The sequence below is a fragment of the Cantharellus anzutake genome (genome assembly GCF_015039405.1).
Source record: "Cantharellus anzutake strain C23 chromosome Unknown EI90scaffold_23, whole genome shotgun sequence".
NCBI classification, from domain to species: Eukaryota; Fungi; Basidiomycota; class Agaricomycetes; order Cantharellales; family Hydnaceae; genus Cantharellus; species Cantharellus anzutake.
Window position 1 is genome coordinate 891,016 of NW_024066973.1, and position 14,063 is coordinate 905,078.

Below are 14,063 nucleotides of genomic sequence, written 5' to 3' on the forward strand. Positions count from 1 at the left end.
GAACAATAATGTGGAATTTGGCTGCAGGCCAGATTTCACATACCATCGCACCCCTTCCATTTCCAATCTTGTGAGGAAAGGTTTTCCGAATTGTCCCTTCCTTGTGTTATTTTATCAGGATGTGGTTGGAAAGGCTTCACGGGCATCGCACACCGGCAATGAGGCGGGGGGAGTAACATGTTGGTTGTTTGGTCGTTAAAAGCCATTCAACGCCCCTCTCCAAGTATAAGATTCACCTTACTGCATTACCGTCAATACACTTTGCAATGCAGGTATGTTTATCGCTGGTGATAAGGCGGGAGGGTTACTCAACGATGCGATCCCTCATGAGCTTTCTGGTCAACGCAGGGTTCGTTCGACCCTTCATGCACTCTTCGGGTCGGTTAGTCATCGGAAATCACCAGGTGCTGAGGGCTGTAGGAGGGACCAACGACACGAGACGGGTGATGTGGCGTGGTATCTTCGCGGCAATGCTGTTGGTAGGGTGAATAGAAAGCAGTTGGGGTGCTTTCTCCCGATTGAGCTTGAAAGATTGCGATGCATCCTGAGGGTCCACAGCACAGATGGAGTAATTTATTACATCCTGTATGAAATAATCTAAGGTGGTGGCTTGGGGCGTGATGAGGACAGGATCGAGACAAACGCGCGTGAACGAGCAGCCTTCCCTGTACCAGACTCGTGCAAACGAACTAAAACACCTGATACCCGGTGGAGTATTCCGCCAAAGACTAACACGTTCTCGAGAATGCAGCAAGGGGCAGATGATGGATTCTTTGCTTGATCTGTCGCATACAATTTTTTCCCTATTCGCTCGTGGCCATTCCGTGTCCACAGCCGACTGCGGCAATGACCAATTCCTTCCTAACGGCAATACAAAGGCACTCGCATTGGTCCTTTTATCGATATTATTGAGACTCAAACTTATCGATGGACTGAAGCTTCAGACCCCGACTTGAGATCTCCTGTTCGTGGCACTTAGAAAGTTCTGCACTGGAGCATAGTCAAAGCTAGGACGGCAAAGACCCCCCTTCCTATACCAAAAGAAAGGAGGTGGTCGTTCATGTGTCCCAGTCACCAACAGGAAGACAGTAGTCATCCGAAGCAGCAGAAAACCAACCGAAACCATTCGAATACGCCGTACGCGTCTAGAAGCGTTGACATCAATCCGCCTCCCAGCATAAGGATGAGCAGCACTGCTTTCCGATCAGGCTCGTTGAGCACATGGAGGTAAGCGGATAGTTGGAATGTCATGGGGCAGTGCTCATGGGGTCCCAGATCTGAGCTTCAATGGCCCGTGTTGTTTATCGTGTTCTGGGCACAATGAGCCTACTTCTGGCTCGGTGGCTAGCTGTTCTCACTGAGTGGGGTCGCATGAGCTTGCTGGGACAGAACGCGGCGTTGTTTAAAGTCGAAAGGAAGTAAGGCTCAGCGAAGCATGCGCCGACCTAGATAGGGTCAAAGTCCCAGTAGAAAGGACACGAGTGCTCGAAGCTCAGAGGATCGGGACTGTATAAGGTCTAACTGCCCGCACTTGACGCTGCCTACAGACCGAAAATATGGATTGCGCTGCTCAGGCGAGAAGCCCCGAGTGTTACGGCGTACATGATAAGCAATGTCATCATGAAACATGGAGTGCCCTGCAGGGGACCATATCGCCTTTTTACGCTTTGGGGTGTGTTATGATGGACGAAAGGACCCACTTGCTTTTAGCCGACTCAAAAGGGAGCACTTTTAGCGCCTGCAATACCCCATCCGATAACTCTCGGGGTTCATCCGATGGCTCTCGTACGCTCCGCACCGTAGATCGAGAACAGATTTTGTATCTGCGAATGTCCGGTAGGTGGCGAAGAACGTCTCTCGGAATTTAGCCTCCAACGACTTTGCTATTTAAGGGAAGGAGGAAGTCAGTCGAAAAGCTCGGGTGTGCGATGTTTCTATGTGTTTCCTTTGTCATCGGCCTCCCGGAATGCTCTTATCAGGAGGATGTGCCTCCTGACATGAGTCTCGAAACAGGATGCCATAGTCTAGTCCCGGTGAACTGTGTTGGGCTTGTGAGTGCTGAGCTAGCTGATCCTTTCAATGCGGCTACAGCGGGTAAGCATCTTCATCAAATTGTCAACGTGAAGCCCTTGGAATTGACCTCTTCTGAATATAGGATCTGAAGTAGGGACCAGGGATGTTAGATTCAGGTAGTAAAGAACAGAGGTGGACCTGATATTAGGGATAGCGAAGTATGCGGACTAGGTTATATGCGTCCTAATGCAATCAGAAACACAGGCCTGCCTAAGAAACTTGATGTTTGGAAGTTGGCGGAAACCAAACCCAGTGTGTGTTTACGGCCATGGAGCGCTCCACAGCATCACAATACCCCTTGTTTTCCTGTATTTATTCCGAAGACCCCTGCCCTTGGATTCTGCAGGTTAAATATCCAGAATAAGATATTAGACTGAAGCAGCAACATCATCCCTGCGGACGTAGCTATGGGAAATGGCTCATCAGTCCCTAAGGTGACAGCTCAGGATCGGGCAGTACTGGAGTAAGTGAATTCCACACGTCGATGGTGTCCATGCTGACGGACACCTTTCCTACAGCTTGAAGAATCAGCGGGACAAGCTAAGGCGATATCAGAAGCAGGTCGGTGTGTACGGTTTTGTAAGCGGGATTTTAACTCGTTTCTGCGCCACCAGATCCAGCATGTGTTAGATCGAGAGCAGGCCATCGCGAAAGAAGCTCTCGCCGCCGGAAAGAAGGATCGTGCTCTCACAGCGCTAAGGAGGCGCAAATACCAGGAAGGCCTACTATCCAAAACGGATGCACAATTAGAAACTTTACAAGGCCTCGTGAGCATTGGCCAGTTCGTGTGACGATTTATCTCACCTCCGACACATCCAGGTATCATCCATTGAATTCTCGTTAGTGCAACGCGATGTATTACATGGGTTGAAGCTGGGTAACCATGTGCTCTCCGAACTTCACCGGCAAATGAAGATAGAAGATGTCGAGAAACTAATGTCCGAGACAGCGGACGGTATTGCGTATCAGAAAGTACGTGCCCGTAGACTGTCAGAGTGCCAATTGTTCCCGGACCAACAACGCATTATTAAGGAAATCAACGAACTCCTTATGAATGAAATAACAAATGAGGAAGAGGACGCCGTCCAGGAAGAATTGGCTCGATTGGAGAGAGAAGCCCTTCCCGTGAGTACACACCTGCATACTAAGAGACAGTGGCTGACCAGCATTCAAGCAACGAACCCAAACCGAAGGTATTCATCTCCCGGACGTTCCTGCGACGGAGCCGGAACGACAAACCGAGGACGCCACTGCAGGTGTGTCATCATCACCTTCCAGGACATGGTGTGTGTCAGAGAAATGGTATCTGATATCTTTGATTCAGCTTCTCCTGAGCGGGTTGCTCTTCCGGCCTGAGATGTCCTCAGATGCATTATTGTGAATCCGATATATTCGCCTTATAATAACGTCTCTTGCCTCCATTATCCCAGAACCGGGTACCATTAGATCGGTATACAACGGCGTACGGAAATATACAGCATAGTAACACATGTGTTCGGCTTTCCACCGCATCGCGTTACCAATTTTCGAAATTCCCAAAGCCAAGTTTTCGTTTCTTCTTGGGAGCATCCTCCGGGAGTGATAGAACGTCATCTGCGTCTCGCTTGGCGGCTGCCACAGGTGTTTGTGACTTGAGATACTTGCCTACACCACCGGCGCCAAGAGTGGACTCTTTGACGGATTCGGAGCCCAATTTCACTCCGAACCAGTTGACGTCGTCTCTTTCTTTTTTCGACTCCTTCCCCTCATGTTTGGTGGATACGGAGGGCAGTGAGAGGACGGATGATTTGGTGTCGAGGGAATTAGCTTGTAGTTTCCTCGCGAGACGCTCTTTATAATCCTCGAAAGGATCAGCATATCTGGGGGGATTCGCATTAGCATCAGTACAGGAACTTAAATGGGATACCCACATGACAATCTCTGTAATGGTGATTGGTTTTAGGGGCCGGTCTGTTTTTGGCTGCACAGGTAGTCCCTCAATTGCATCCAATATCTCCTCTCCCCCAACCAGCTTTCCAAACACCGTATGCTTCCCATCTAGGTGGGGTGTTGCTCGAAACGTTATGAAGAATTGCGATCTGCCGAAAGTTAGAACAGATCAATCACAGCGGAACGTCATACCCGTTCGTGTTCATTCCTTTGTTAGCCATAGAGAGCATACCCCGTTCTGAATGTTTCTCCGCCCCTTTGAGATCATATTCGTCACGGAATGGGGTTCCCCAATACGATTCGCCTCCTCGTCCCGTTCCAGTCGGATCTCCACCTTGCACCTGGTACAGCAATGTTAAAGACAGGCTCAGGTAGCATGATGGTTAAATCTCACCATGAAACCTTGAATTAGACGATGGAATGGACAATTATTGTACTTCCCTTGCCTGGCAAGCATGAGGAAATTATAGCACGTTTTCGGAGCCTGAAGCATTGGATTAAGATAGTCCCTAATAATCTTAGGAAGACTCACCTTTTCGCAGAATAACTCGAGGTTCAAACTGCCGCCCATGTTGGTAACTATTCGCACGTATGCCCGTTTTTTCGCGAGATCCTTCTCCTTCTTGACCCTCGATATTTCATCGTACATGAGCTCTTCCTTGAATCATAGGGCAGGCCAGAAAGTGCATGTAAATTCCAGGACTGCTGTGATAAGTATCGAGTGTCTCACCTCGTCAAAGAGTGCCACATCCGTCTCTGTTCGTGGCCCTACAGCTGTACTCGTGAGCGATGCCCCGGCATGGCCAGTGCTATAAGGAGAAATATTATCTGGGCGCGGGTTAGCACCACGTGAAATTGGCCGGTGACGAACGCGCACATGGCTGAGGTGCGGCAGCTTTGGACGTGGAAGGGTTAGTCATCCCTGGAGTGCTTGAAGGTGCTGGTTTCACTACAGTCGATGGTACTGTAATTTTCTATGGGGTAGTGTCAGTCTGCGGGCCCCGTTGGAGATGTATATGAGTGGCTGTCACCTTAGCTGTTGAGGATGGTTCGGATGGAGTGACAGATGAGGGGGCCCCAAAATTGTGAGGGTCCTGGAGTGTAATGATGTCTTCTCTGAGTTACGTATCAGTTGTTTGGAAAACGTGTGCGATGAAGCGTTCGATGCATACTTCTTAAAAGGTACATCAGACACAAGGTCCCTCCCAGCACTTCCAAATTGCTTCACGCTATCGGCAAGGAATACATTCCCAGTTGTAGATATAGCCACGATGTGGGAGTGCTCAGAGAGAATTTTGAAGGTGACGGGGTCATGTAGCTCGCCTCGTGCGTTACGAGCGTAATGCAAAGTGATTAGTGAGAAGGCTGGAGAGGCGTGCCAAGTGTCGGGTGCTTGTTGTCATTGTTTCTGGGGAAATCCTCAGAATGATACAGATTATGAGATTGCATGGGTGTATACTTGAGCCATGGTATTATGTGAACAAGATCAAACACTGTCCCTGTTCCGTCTGGGTTGCGCGCACAGACAGGGTGCGAGAAAGGCTGAAGCGACAATGCACAGCAGTCGAATGGAACGCGGTTCCCTGGATGAGGCGCTTCAGCTTTCCTAAATAATCGGAATAAGCGCTGCAAAGCCTCGAAAATGACGAGTGATTGCCTTCAACTTTCTGTGTCCTGATGAAGCACTGTGTTGCCCCAGAGCCCCAGAGTGCTCTGAGTGCGTGATATAGAGTTTATCATTTGCGCCGTGTCCCATGACTTCGAGGAGGGCTCCAAAGATGGTCGCTTAGGTGGTCGACAGCGCTACACGTGATCAAGACGTTTGAATTGTGCGAAAATTAGTTGACAAGCACGATGGCCTCGTCTTACACCCAGGCTGCGCTGGTCTCACAGACGACAGCAAATGCACAGGCTTCGCAGCAGCCTGCTCCTCCACCTCCTGTCACTGTTCTAGAAAAAATCCCTCCGTCTATGGCTAAGTATATGGACGTTGAAGCTGAAATCCCTGTCACAAAAGTCCAAGTCGATGGCATGGTAAGTGCGGACAACGAATAATGGTATCGGCGACCTAGCTTCAGATTAATTCTGAGTATTTAGGTTCTTATGAAGATTATAAAGCATGGCAAGGAAGCATCAGGAAATGCTGCTGGTTTACTTCTTGGCCTAGACCTTGATGGTACACTCGAAATTTCGAATTCATTCCCTCTCCCGCTTTCTTCTGAAGGAGAAGACAAGGTTCTGAGGACATCAGGTAAGAGATTTTCTTGACGTCGCAATCCCTTATCCTTACCTACTGGATATCTAGGTGGTCGTTACGAGTCCACTTTGCTGCGAATGCTCAAAGAAGCTCAATATGACGACAGCATCGTCGGATTCTATCAATCTATACCTCTGGGCGCGTTTCTGCGTCAGTCCCTCATCTCGACTCAAGCATCCCATCATGACACACTTCGGCAAGGTGGAATCGCCCTGGTACATGGTAAGATCGCTGGGTTCTCTGTGGGCGTGAGCTTAACTGGGAATTGACATCTCTTATAGACTCCGCTTTTGCATCACGAGGAAGCGCATCCTTGAAGGCCTTTCGACTTACAAAATCATTCCTCGCTGCCCACAAAGTCGGGACCTTCAATTCCCAAAGGTTAGCAAACCATCGACTCATTTGCGCTTGCGCTAATGCGATAACACTCCTCTAGCCTCATTGACCATAAGCTTACCTTTGCGAGCGTACTCGAGGAATTGCCCTTGTCAATCCGCAGTTCTCCGCTCTTGACAGCGTTCCTCTCGTCTCTTGCGTCGGAAGCATCTCAATCGGTCACCCCGTCTATTATATCGCCATCAATATCGACCAAAGCACCAAGCTTGCTCCCCAGCTTCGAACACATGGATAACCTCGCGCCAGGAACACTCGCCAAACCCATGGAAGCACTACTCGACACTCTTGACGCCTACAAAACGGAGGAAAATAATGTATCCTTTCATATTCGGCAGATTGCTCGTGAGAAAGCTCGTCAGGAAGCCTACATCGCGAAGCGAAAAGAGGAGAATGATCTCCGTATTGAGGAAGGATTGCCTCCCTTGCCTGAGGAGGATATGTCTCGTTTGTTCAAGTTCCCACCGGACCCAAATCGCCTCGAAGTGATGTTACTACTCGGGCAAGTTGATGGATATGCACGAAGTCTTGAGGATGTTAGTGCCAGTGCCATGTTAAAACTGTATGCTGCTCAGCCATAGACATGACACAACACTGTGTGCATATTTCAGCCTCTATCCTCTTGGAAAGACTGTGAGGAGGATCGCGTAAACGTCCTCTTCGGCCATCCGTAATCACTGATAAGTCGCGGGGTGCCCTCGTACTCTCGCAGTGAGCTGATCTGGGGCTCACCATCAATCATGACATGCCATTGATTGGTTAAAATGATTCGGATGAAGCTGACACATCTGCACAGTTTTTCTTTCGCATTTGTGACGCACGGACAGGGGTGCTGCAGCGCACACCTCCCACACTTGCATGCTCTCATCACTGTCTATCATGAAACTGCTGTGCGCCTTCCCAATCCCAAGGCCTGCCTCCCTAGGGTTCAACAACAATAAGTATTTCGGAAATATCGAATAAGTCCATTAAGGTGTTTTGTTCGGCGAGTATTTTGGTCTGTCCCCATTTTGAGGTCACGTCAATCACGGTTCCGGATACTCTGCCGTTCAAAAAGATGGGACCTTTGGTCTCTCCCCATCCGTCATCACACAAAGATCGAGTGTAAATTTGATCTGCAGGTTCCCGGCATCGGAATGCCACTTGTTCGATCTGAACTGGTCTCGAGAACGAGTTATTAGAATAAAGACTATGTCGCGTTAGACTCAGACTCGAATAAGAGTTCTATATTGTAAATACCTATGTCGCGTTAGACTGCGACAAGAGTTATACATGAGTTATAAAGTAAAATACTGAGAAATAGTTCTCACCTCAGACTCGAATAAGAGATCTGAGGGAGAAAAGTCTAAGAATTCCTCCCTGACATTCCTGAGTGGCAACGTTGTCGTACAAAGGGAGTTTTAAGTTGAATAAGAAAGGGCAAAACGCCCCCAACGCCTCACAGCGCCCCAGAATAATCGCTACGAATAACCGCCACACAACTTCCTGATGTAAACAAAGTTGGTGTTCTAATACGAGTGACTTAAGTTGCACGGGTAGTTTAGCGCATAAACGATCTTGGATATCGATACCATCGTAAACTGAAGTTTTCAGGTCACGGAAACCACAGGAAGCTTGCGCGGGACTTTGATGTGATACAGGTCAAGGAACAAAACCGTTATTCGGAGCGTTGTCAGATTGGTTGACGTCGCGAGGATCTGTTGAACATTTCTCCGCCATTGACTCGGAGAAAATTTATGGAGCGTTTGCGAGAGGTCAAGTATTCACTTTGGATGATGCTCTGCAATGGGGCGTTTTGAAGCCAGGGATCACTGGGCTGAAGCGACTCGGAGGAGCGAAGTTGAAACCATCTGGATATGCAGATTTTGTGACATCCGGTTCTATCCAACGATCTGCAAGGGTAAAAGGTTCACTAACCCCGAGGTCTTAAGTTCAAATTGAGTCCTTTCTCATCCATACATGTCATAGACTCGTTCGTGGACGCACAACAACAGGCGATTTCTGTCCATGTCTTGTTGCATGTTGACCTGGAGACATGCTTCTTAAGTCGTTGTAATCGCCACACTGCCAGGCCACACAAGCCTTTTACTTTAGTGGAGGCGATTACCAAACACCCATGCACGCTGAGGAGACTGGAAAACTGTCGAACTTTGACATGTCATCTTTTACTAGAGTGCTTGCGCTCCGCCGGACTCTGCACTACCTGCTTATTTCGTTTTGATCAAGCCCATGTCGCTATATTAAGAGAGAGAGGAAAGAGGAACAACGCAAAGTAGTGGGACAGAAGTGCAATTGATGCGTTTCATAGCGCAACGAACACAAGCGGAGATATTGCATGGACGGCAGGTGATCGGAATAGCGAAACAAGCTTGTATCTCGCTAGATATGGCCCACGAGTGGGAGATAAGGCAAGACCCAATACGTGCAGCGACAGGAAAGGGCTAGGGTAAATTTGTGGGACTCATGGTCGGAAACGCTGACATGTATCATGAAGGAGTTGATGAACGTGACGCAATGAATGTGTCCAGTTCCCATGCGCATATGGTATCATTTTGCAGAGAAACAGCGCGGGGAAGCTCTGGAGCAGTTTCAAATGATCCCACAAGCTGGGGGGACCAGACTTGTACCAGTCTGAGCTCGTGGCAGCGTCACGCATTGAACACAAAACGTGACCTGTTATGTATCGGCATCGGCGTGATTACATACATTGCGCAATTGAAATTGCGTGATACTAGTAAATTGCTGCGTGCGTCCACGAGTTCCCCAGATGGCTACGAGTCTGGCTTCGAGGTAAACTCCAGCGCATTTGAATTAGTCATGGTGGCCACGGCAGTCATTTGACTGCCGTGGCTGTGAGCATGTGTGACTGGTGTGAGTCACCATGCATAATTCAATTAATGCGCTGGAGTTTGTTCCAAAAGATGTCCAAGACCAACACAACAAGATCCGTCAACAAAACAGCACACCCTTTCAATAGGGCCAGTCTAGAAGCCCTTCTTAACCGTCGTTTCTTCTATGCACCAGCTTTTGAGATTTATGGAGGTCTGTGGATTGTCTTAATAACACCCATTTGAAAAAGCAACATTGTGCAACGGCGCTTTTTCATAGGCATCGCTGGGCTGTATGACTATGGCCCGCCCGGATCGAGTCTTCAGGCAAACATTATCGCTGAATGGCGGCGGCATTTTATCATCCAGGAACATATGCTTGAACTTGATACTACGATCTTGACCCCTTCGCCTGTCTTCGAGACTTCAGGACACGTAGCTCGTTTTGCTGATTGGATGGTGAAGGACACCAAGATAGGAGAAGTTTTGCGGGCCGATCATCTTGTTGAAGGTGTCCTCGAGGCCAGACTGAAGGGTGATAAGGAAGCGCGTGGAGCGTTGCAAGAGGCTTCCGCCGTGAATGACAAGGACAAGAAAAAGAAGAAAACGGTCAAGAGTACGGCGGTTAAGCTTGATGATGCTGTCATTGCCGAATACGAGAACGTGCTGGCACAGGTGTGCTTGTTTTCTTCAACTATGGACTTCACGCAGTTCAGGAGCGCTGAATATCGTACGCATAGATCGATAACTATACTGGCCCTGAGTTGGGACAGCTATTACGAAAATACAATATCACCAACCCCACCACTGGTAATGAAGTTGACGAACCTGTCCAGTTCAACCTCATGTTCGATTCCTCGATCGGTCCTACCGGGAAACAAAAAGGATACCTTCGTCCTGAAACCGCGCAGGGCCACTTCCTCAACTTCTCCCGGCTTCTCGACTTCAATAACAATAAACTCCCCTTTGCCTCAGCCCAAATTGGGCGGTCGTTCCGTAATGAAATTTCCCCCCGAGCGGGCCTCATTCGAGTCCGGGAGTTCACGATGGCCGAGATTGAACATTATGTTGATCCGCTTGACAAGTCACACGAGCGGTTCGATGAGGCAAAGGATATAAAGTTGAGGTTCCTACCTAGAGATGTCCAAAGTCGGGGTAAGACGGACCTTATAGAGATGAGTGTCGGTGAAGCAGTCGAGAAGAAGATCGTGGACAATCAAACGTTAGGGTATTTCCTTGCAAGGGTGTACCTCTATCTTTCGAGGATTGGGATTGACCCCGCCAGACTTCGGTTCAGACAACATATGGAGAACGAGATGGCCCATTATGCAAGTGACTGTTGGGATGCAGAGATTTTCACGAGTTATGGGTGGATCGAATGTGTTGGGTGTGCAGATCGATCGGCGTATGACCTGACGGTGCATGCGAAGAAGACTGGCGCACCGCTTGTGGCCCGTGTAGCACTGCCGGAACCTGTCATTACGGAGAGGGAAGTTGCCACATTCGATAAGAAGATTCTTGGTAAGACGTTCCAGAAGGACGGGGAAGCATTGCGAGTCCACGTCACTGAGCTGCCGAACGATGAACTGGAGATCATTAAGGATGCTTTGAAGACGAATGGGTGAGTCATTTCTCTTCATCCCAATGATCGAGTTGACTAAATCCTGGTGATTCAGCTCATACCCTGTGACTCTTCCCGATGGACGTCAGTTCAGTCTCACGTCAGAGCTTGTCACCATTGAGCGGAGGCAGCTCAAACAGTCAAGTAAGCAACTGCTAGAGTACATCAGTCCATTTACTGACATTTGTCCGATCGCTCCAAGTTCGCGAGTTCACTCCGAATGTTATCGAACCCTCTTTCGGCATTGGTCGCATCCTATACGCCTTGCTAGAGCACAGTTATTGGGCTCGCGAACAAGACATTCAGCGAGGCGTACTTTCTCTTCCCGCTGTGGTGGCGCCAACAAAAGTACTGGTCGTTCCACTCAGTGCGAACGAGAAGCTCGCCCCGGCCGTGGCGGAGATATGTAAGTTGACCTCTCATATGAGATTAACGTCGAGGCATGGCGTAAATTGATATCCCTCCCTCCAAATTTAGCGAGCAAGCTGCGGAAAGCTGGAGTCTTCTCGCGCGTTGATGACTCTACTGCTTCCATTGGAAAGCGATATTCGCGCAATGACGAGTTGGGAACGCCATATGGTATCACGATCGATTTTGCCAGTAGGGAACACTGTCCTTTTTCGCTTCTCGCTGCTGAAAATCGCCCCTTATTTCCCAGCTGTCTCGAATGGGACTGTCACCCTTCGGTAAGCTTCTCTCTTCGGTTCTGTGTCTTCATAATATAATCTATCTTGACCTAACAGCGAACGTGACACCACCGACCAGCTTATTGGGAAGATTGACGAAGTTACTGCGGTTGTGACAGAGCTGGTGGAGGGATCGCTTGATTGGGAGGGTGCGTGCCAACGACTTCCTGCGTATGATGGCGTGCAGGCTATCGATTGACGTTACGTCGAGTGCTCATGGTGCGGCTGGTTGTGGAGTTTCCACAACTTTCATCTCGGCGGTGGGGTAGATTTAGTGTAGAATTCTGCGTTGTGTGGTAAGGCTGCACTGTATGTGCTGTACTTCTGCAATTCAATTATATGTGCCACGATGGATCATATGTATTGATCACCGGGATGGGCACGCCAAGCACCGGGGAAAACGATTTGCGAGCTCCCCCTGCCTAACGCTTACACCTTGGGCCACCCCTGTGTAACGCCCCATATTACCTGCTGATTTCTTTTTTGATGGGTCACTAGTGGACTGGTGGTTTCTAAAGAAGCACAAATTGCCCTGGTCTCGAGTGTATCATACTGGCAGATCCGTGGGTTTCACGACATTGGATCACTCGATGTCTCCAATGATCGTTGATCCTTATATCGGTCAGCAGCAGCCGTGTTTGTCGTAGAAATTAGTGGAGCTTGACAACTAACCAACCACTCGAATAGCTGCCCGTTGACTCAGGTGAGCGTGGTGCTTATTTGCTCCAGGCCCTTTCGTTGAAATTTCCCGACAGCCAGCGGGTCTCCTTCGGATGCCCCTATCTAGCTATCTGGGGGAGCTATTCATGGCGTGCAAGTCTACACCAGTATTTCTGGAGATGCTCTCCGTTTTGTGGCTCTCTAGATGCGTTCAACGATTTTACGTCCGAAAAATGGTGTCGACAAACTCATCAAATGAGAATCGCTGCATTACCATTCTGGTCTCGTCATCCATTCCTCCTGCTCTCTATTTATGCAATGCAAGTCATAGACAATGACGCTGCCAGAAGAGCCGATCAACGTCTATGTGTGAAAGACATGGGGCGTTGTTACAAACGATAGGGTGGAATCTACACGCGTTTACAAATTGTACGGCCGGGAGGAGTCAACTACGGTGCCATCGAAATCCATCTAAAGGGTGTCATGAAAAGTAGTTCGGGCTTGGAGATCGCGGTGTCATAACGAGAGCCAGCAGTGGCGGAGGTGGTTTTCAAGACCATCACAGAGCCATATCATTTGAATCGACTGATCTTGATAATGTGAAAGGGGTATAGTTGCTATCCTGGCTCGAGGAGCCCCCAAGCTGGACATAATCTCCATATATAATGTGACAAGCGCCTGGTTTGCAGTTGTGTGTACACCGGTACCGTTGTAGCAGACAATTCTGGACACCTGACCAGCGTATCTGATCGGCCAGACATCTCAGGTTCGCAAAGCAGGGGGTATGGGATCGTATTAAAATAATGAACTAGTCGCATATAAGCGCTCAGTTCCAAAGACGTGAACTAATGTTATCGATCATTACCGAGTCACGTATTAGCGCTAGGAGAGGAAAGAAAAAAATCGCGCGAGGTGGCTTTTAAGCCATCCTCGACTGCATCCATCAACTTGGATGCCAAAAGTAGAAGCATCGGACAATCCTTCATGGAAATGTCCGTGCGCAAGATCTATAGTCCGTGGGACATAGTCGAGTAGTCCACAGCGTACAACAAACCAAGAAACAAGAGATTTCAACACATCGGAGTCACACTTCGCGAAATTTCCGCTACTTGGTGGTGGGTCCTGCAATCCAGATTGAATGCATCTGATGACAGTCTTCAATTCTGCATAACCCAGGATTCTCCAATCACTAACCAATAATTTCACTTGTGCTTGAGCACTCTCATCTCTTCCCCTTCACTTGTGTCGCATATTTGTGAGTCGAAATCCATGACGATGAGTATGGATGGGTGTACAATCACCGCATGCCATACATTCATCTCATCACACAATGTTCAAGGTGGTCTGCGCACCATTAACCAAAGCATGTAAAAAAATCAGTCTCGTGGAAGCGTTCGAATGTACGTCCCAATTTTGTGCCAATTCGTCACTGAGTGCATGCTAGATAGAGCCCACAACGTCCACAGAAGGCAAGTTCTGCTACCGAAGCTGCTGCCCATCCTACCATACTGTCGCGTCCACACTGGCCATTTTCGACGAGCTACTTGTTCCAACTACCATCGCTTAAAGCGGGCCCGGAATACCCCACTCACTACCCAGTTGTCCGGAAGACTTCC

The 14,063-nt window shown here is 48.8% G+C and overlaps 5 protein-coding genes across 5 annotated transcripts; 3 read left to right on the forward strand and 2 right to left on the reverse strand.

Moving 5' to 3' along the window:
- Positions 1-2,480: 2,480 nt before the first annotated feature.
- On the forward strand, positions 2,481-3,429 carry EI90DRAFT_3123664 (charged multivesicular body protein 6-B; the record flags this gene model as incomplete). Its single annotated transcript, XM_039063633.1, has 7 exons — positions 2,481-2,536; positions 2,592-2,634; positions 2,688-2,840; positions 2,893-3,045; positions 3,106-3,198; positions 3,248-3,329; positions 3,398-3,429. The coding sequence occupies 7 exons, from the start codon at positions 2,481-2,483 to the stop codon at positions 3,427-3,429; spliced, it is 612 nt and encodes a 203-aa protein (XP_038916191.1).
- Positions 3,430-3,461: 32 nt separating this feature from the next.
- Positions 3,462-5,470, reverse strand: EI90DRAFT_3154682 (cyclophilin-like domain-containing protein; the record flags this gene model as incomplete). The annotated part of the gene is made up of 10 exons (XM_039065943.1): positions 3,462-3,932; positions 3,984-4,151; positions 4,195-4,343; positions 4,397-4,486; positions 4,535-4,660; positions 4,733-4,830; positions 4,880-4,976; positions 5,034-5,118; positions 5,175-5,320; positions 5,462-5,470. The coding sequence occupies 10 exons, from the start codon at positions 5,468-5,470 to the stop codon at positions 3,590-3,592; spliced, it is 1,311 nt and encodes a 436-aa protein (XP_038916192.1). The 3' UTR covers positions 3,462-3,589.
- Positions 5,461-5,758, reverse strand: EI90DRAFT_2885494 (uncharacterized protein; the record flags this gene model as incomplete). The annotated part of the gene is made up of 2 exons (XM_039053957.1): positions 5,461-5,608; positions 5,667-5,758. Coding segments are annotated over 2 exons (240 nt in total), but the record flags the coding sequence as incomplete, so codon positions are not given.
- Positions 5,759-5,822: 64 nt separating this feature from the next.
- On the forward strand, positions 5,823-7,330 carry EI90DRAFT_2972613 (uncharacterized protein). Its single transcript, XM_039055754.1, has 5 exons — positions 5,823-6,036; positions 6,100-6,253; positions 6,308-6,481; positions 6,541-6,640; positions 6,696-7,330. The coding sequence occupies exons 1-5, from the start codon at positions 5,857-5,859 to the stop codon at positions 7,231-7,233; spliced, it is 1,146 nt and encodes a 381-aa protein (XP_038916194.1). The 5' UTR covers positions 5,823-5,856; the 3' UTR covers positions 7,234-7,330.
- A 2,243-nt stretch (positions 7,331-9,573) lies between these two features.
- On the forward strand, positions 9,574-11,986 carry EI90DRAFT_3123667 (glycyl-tRNA synthetase; the record flags this gene model as incomplete). The annotated part of the gene is made up of 8 exons (XM_039063634.1): positions 9,574-9,694; positions 9,761-10,155; positions 10,221-11,101; positions 11,157-11,245; positions 11,304-11,507; positions 11,579-11,701; positions 11,760-11,787; positions 11,845-11,986. The coding sequence occupies 8 exons, from the start codon at positions 9,574-9,576 to the stop codon at positions 11,984-11,986; spliced, it is 1,983 nt and encodes a 660-aa protein (XP_038916195.1).
- Between the last annotated feature and the right edge of the window lie 2,077 nt (positions 11,987-14,063).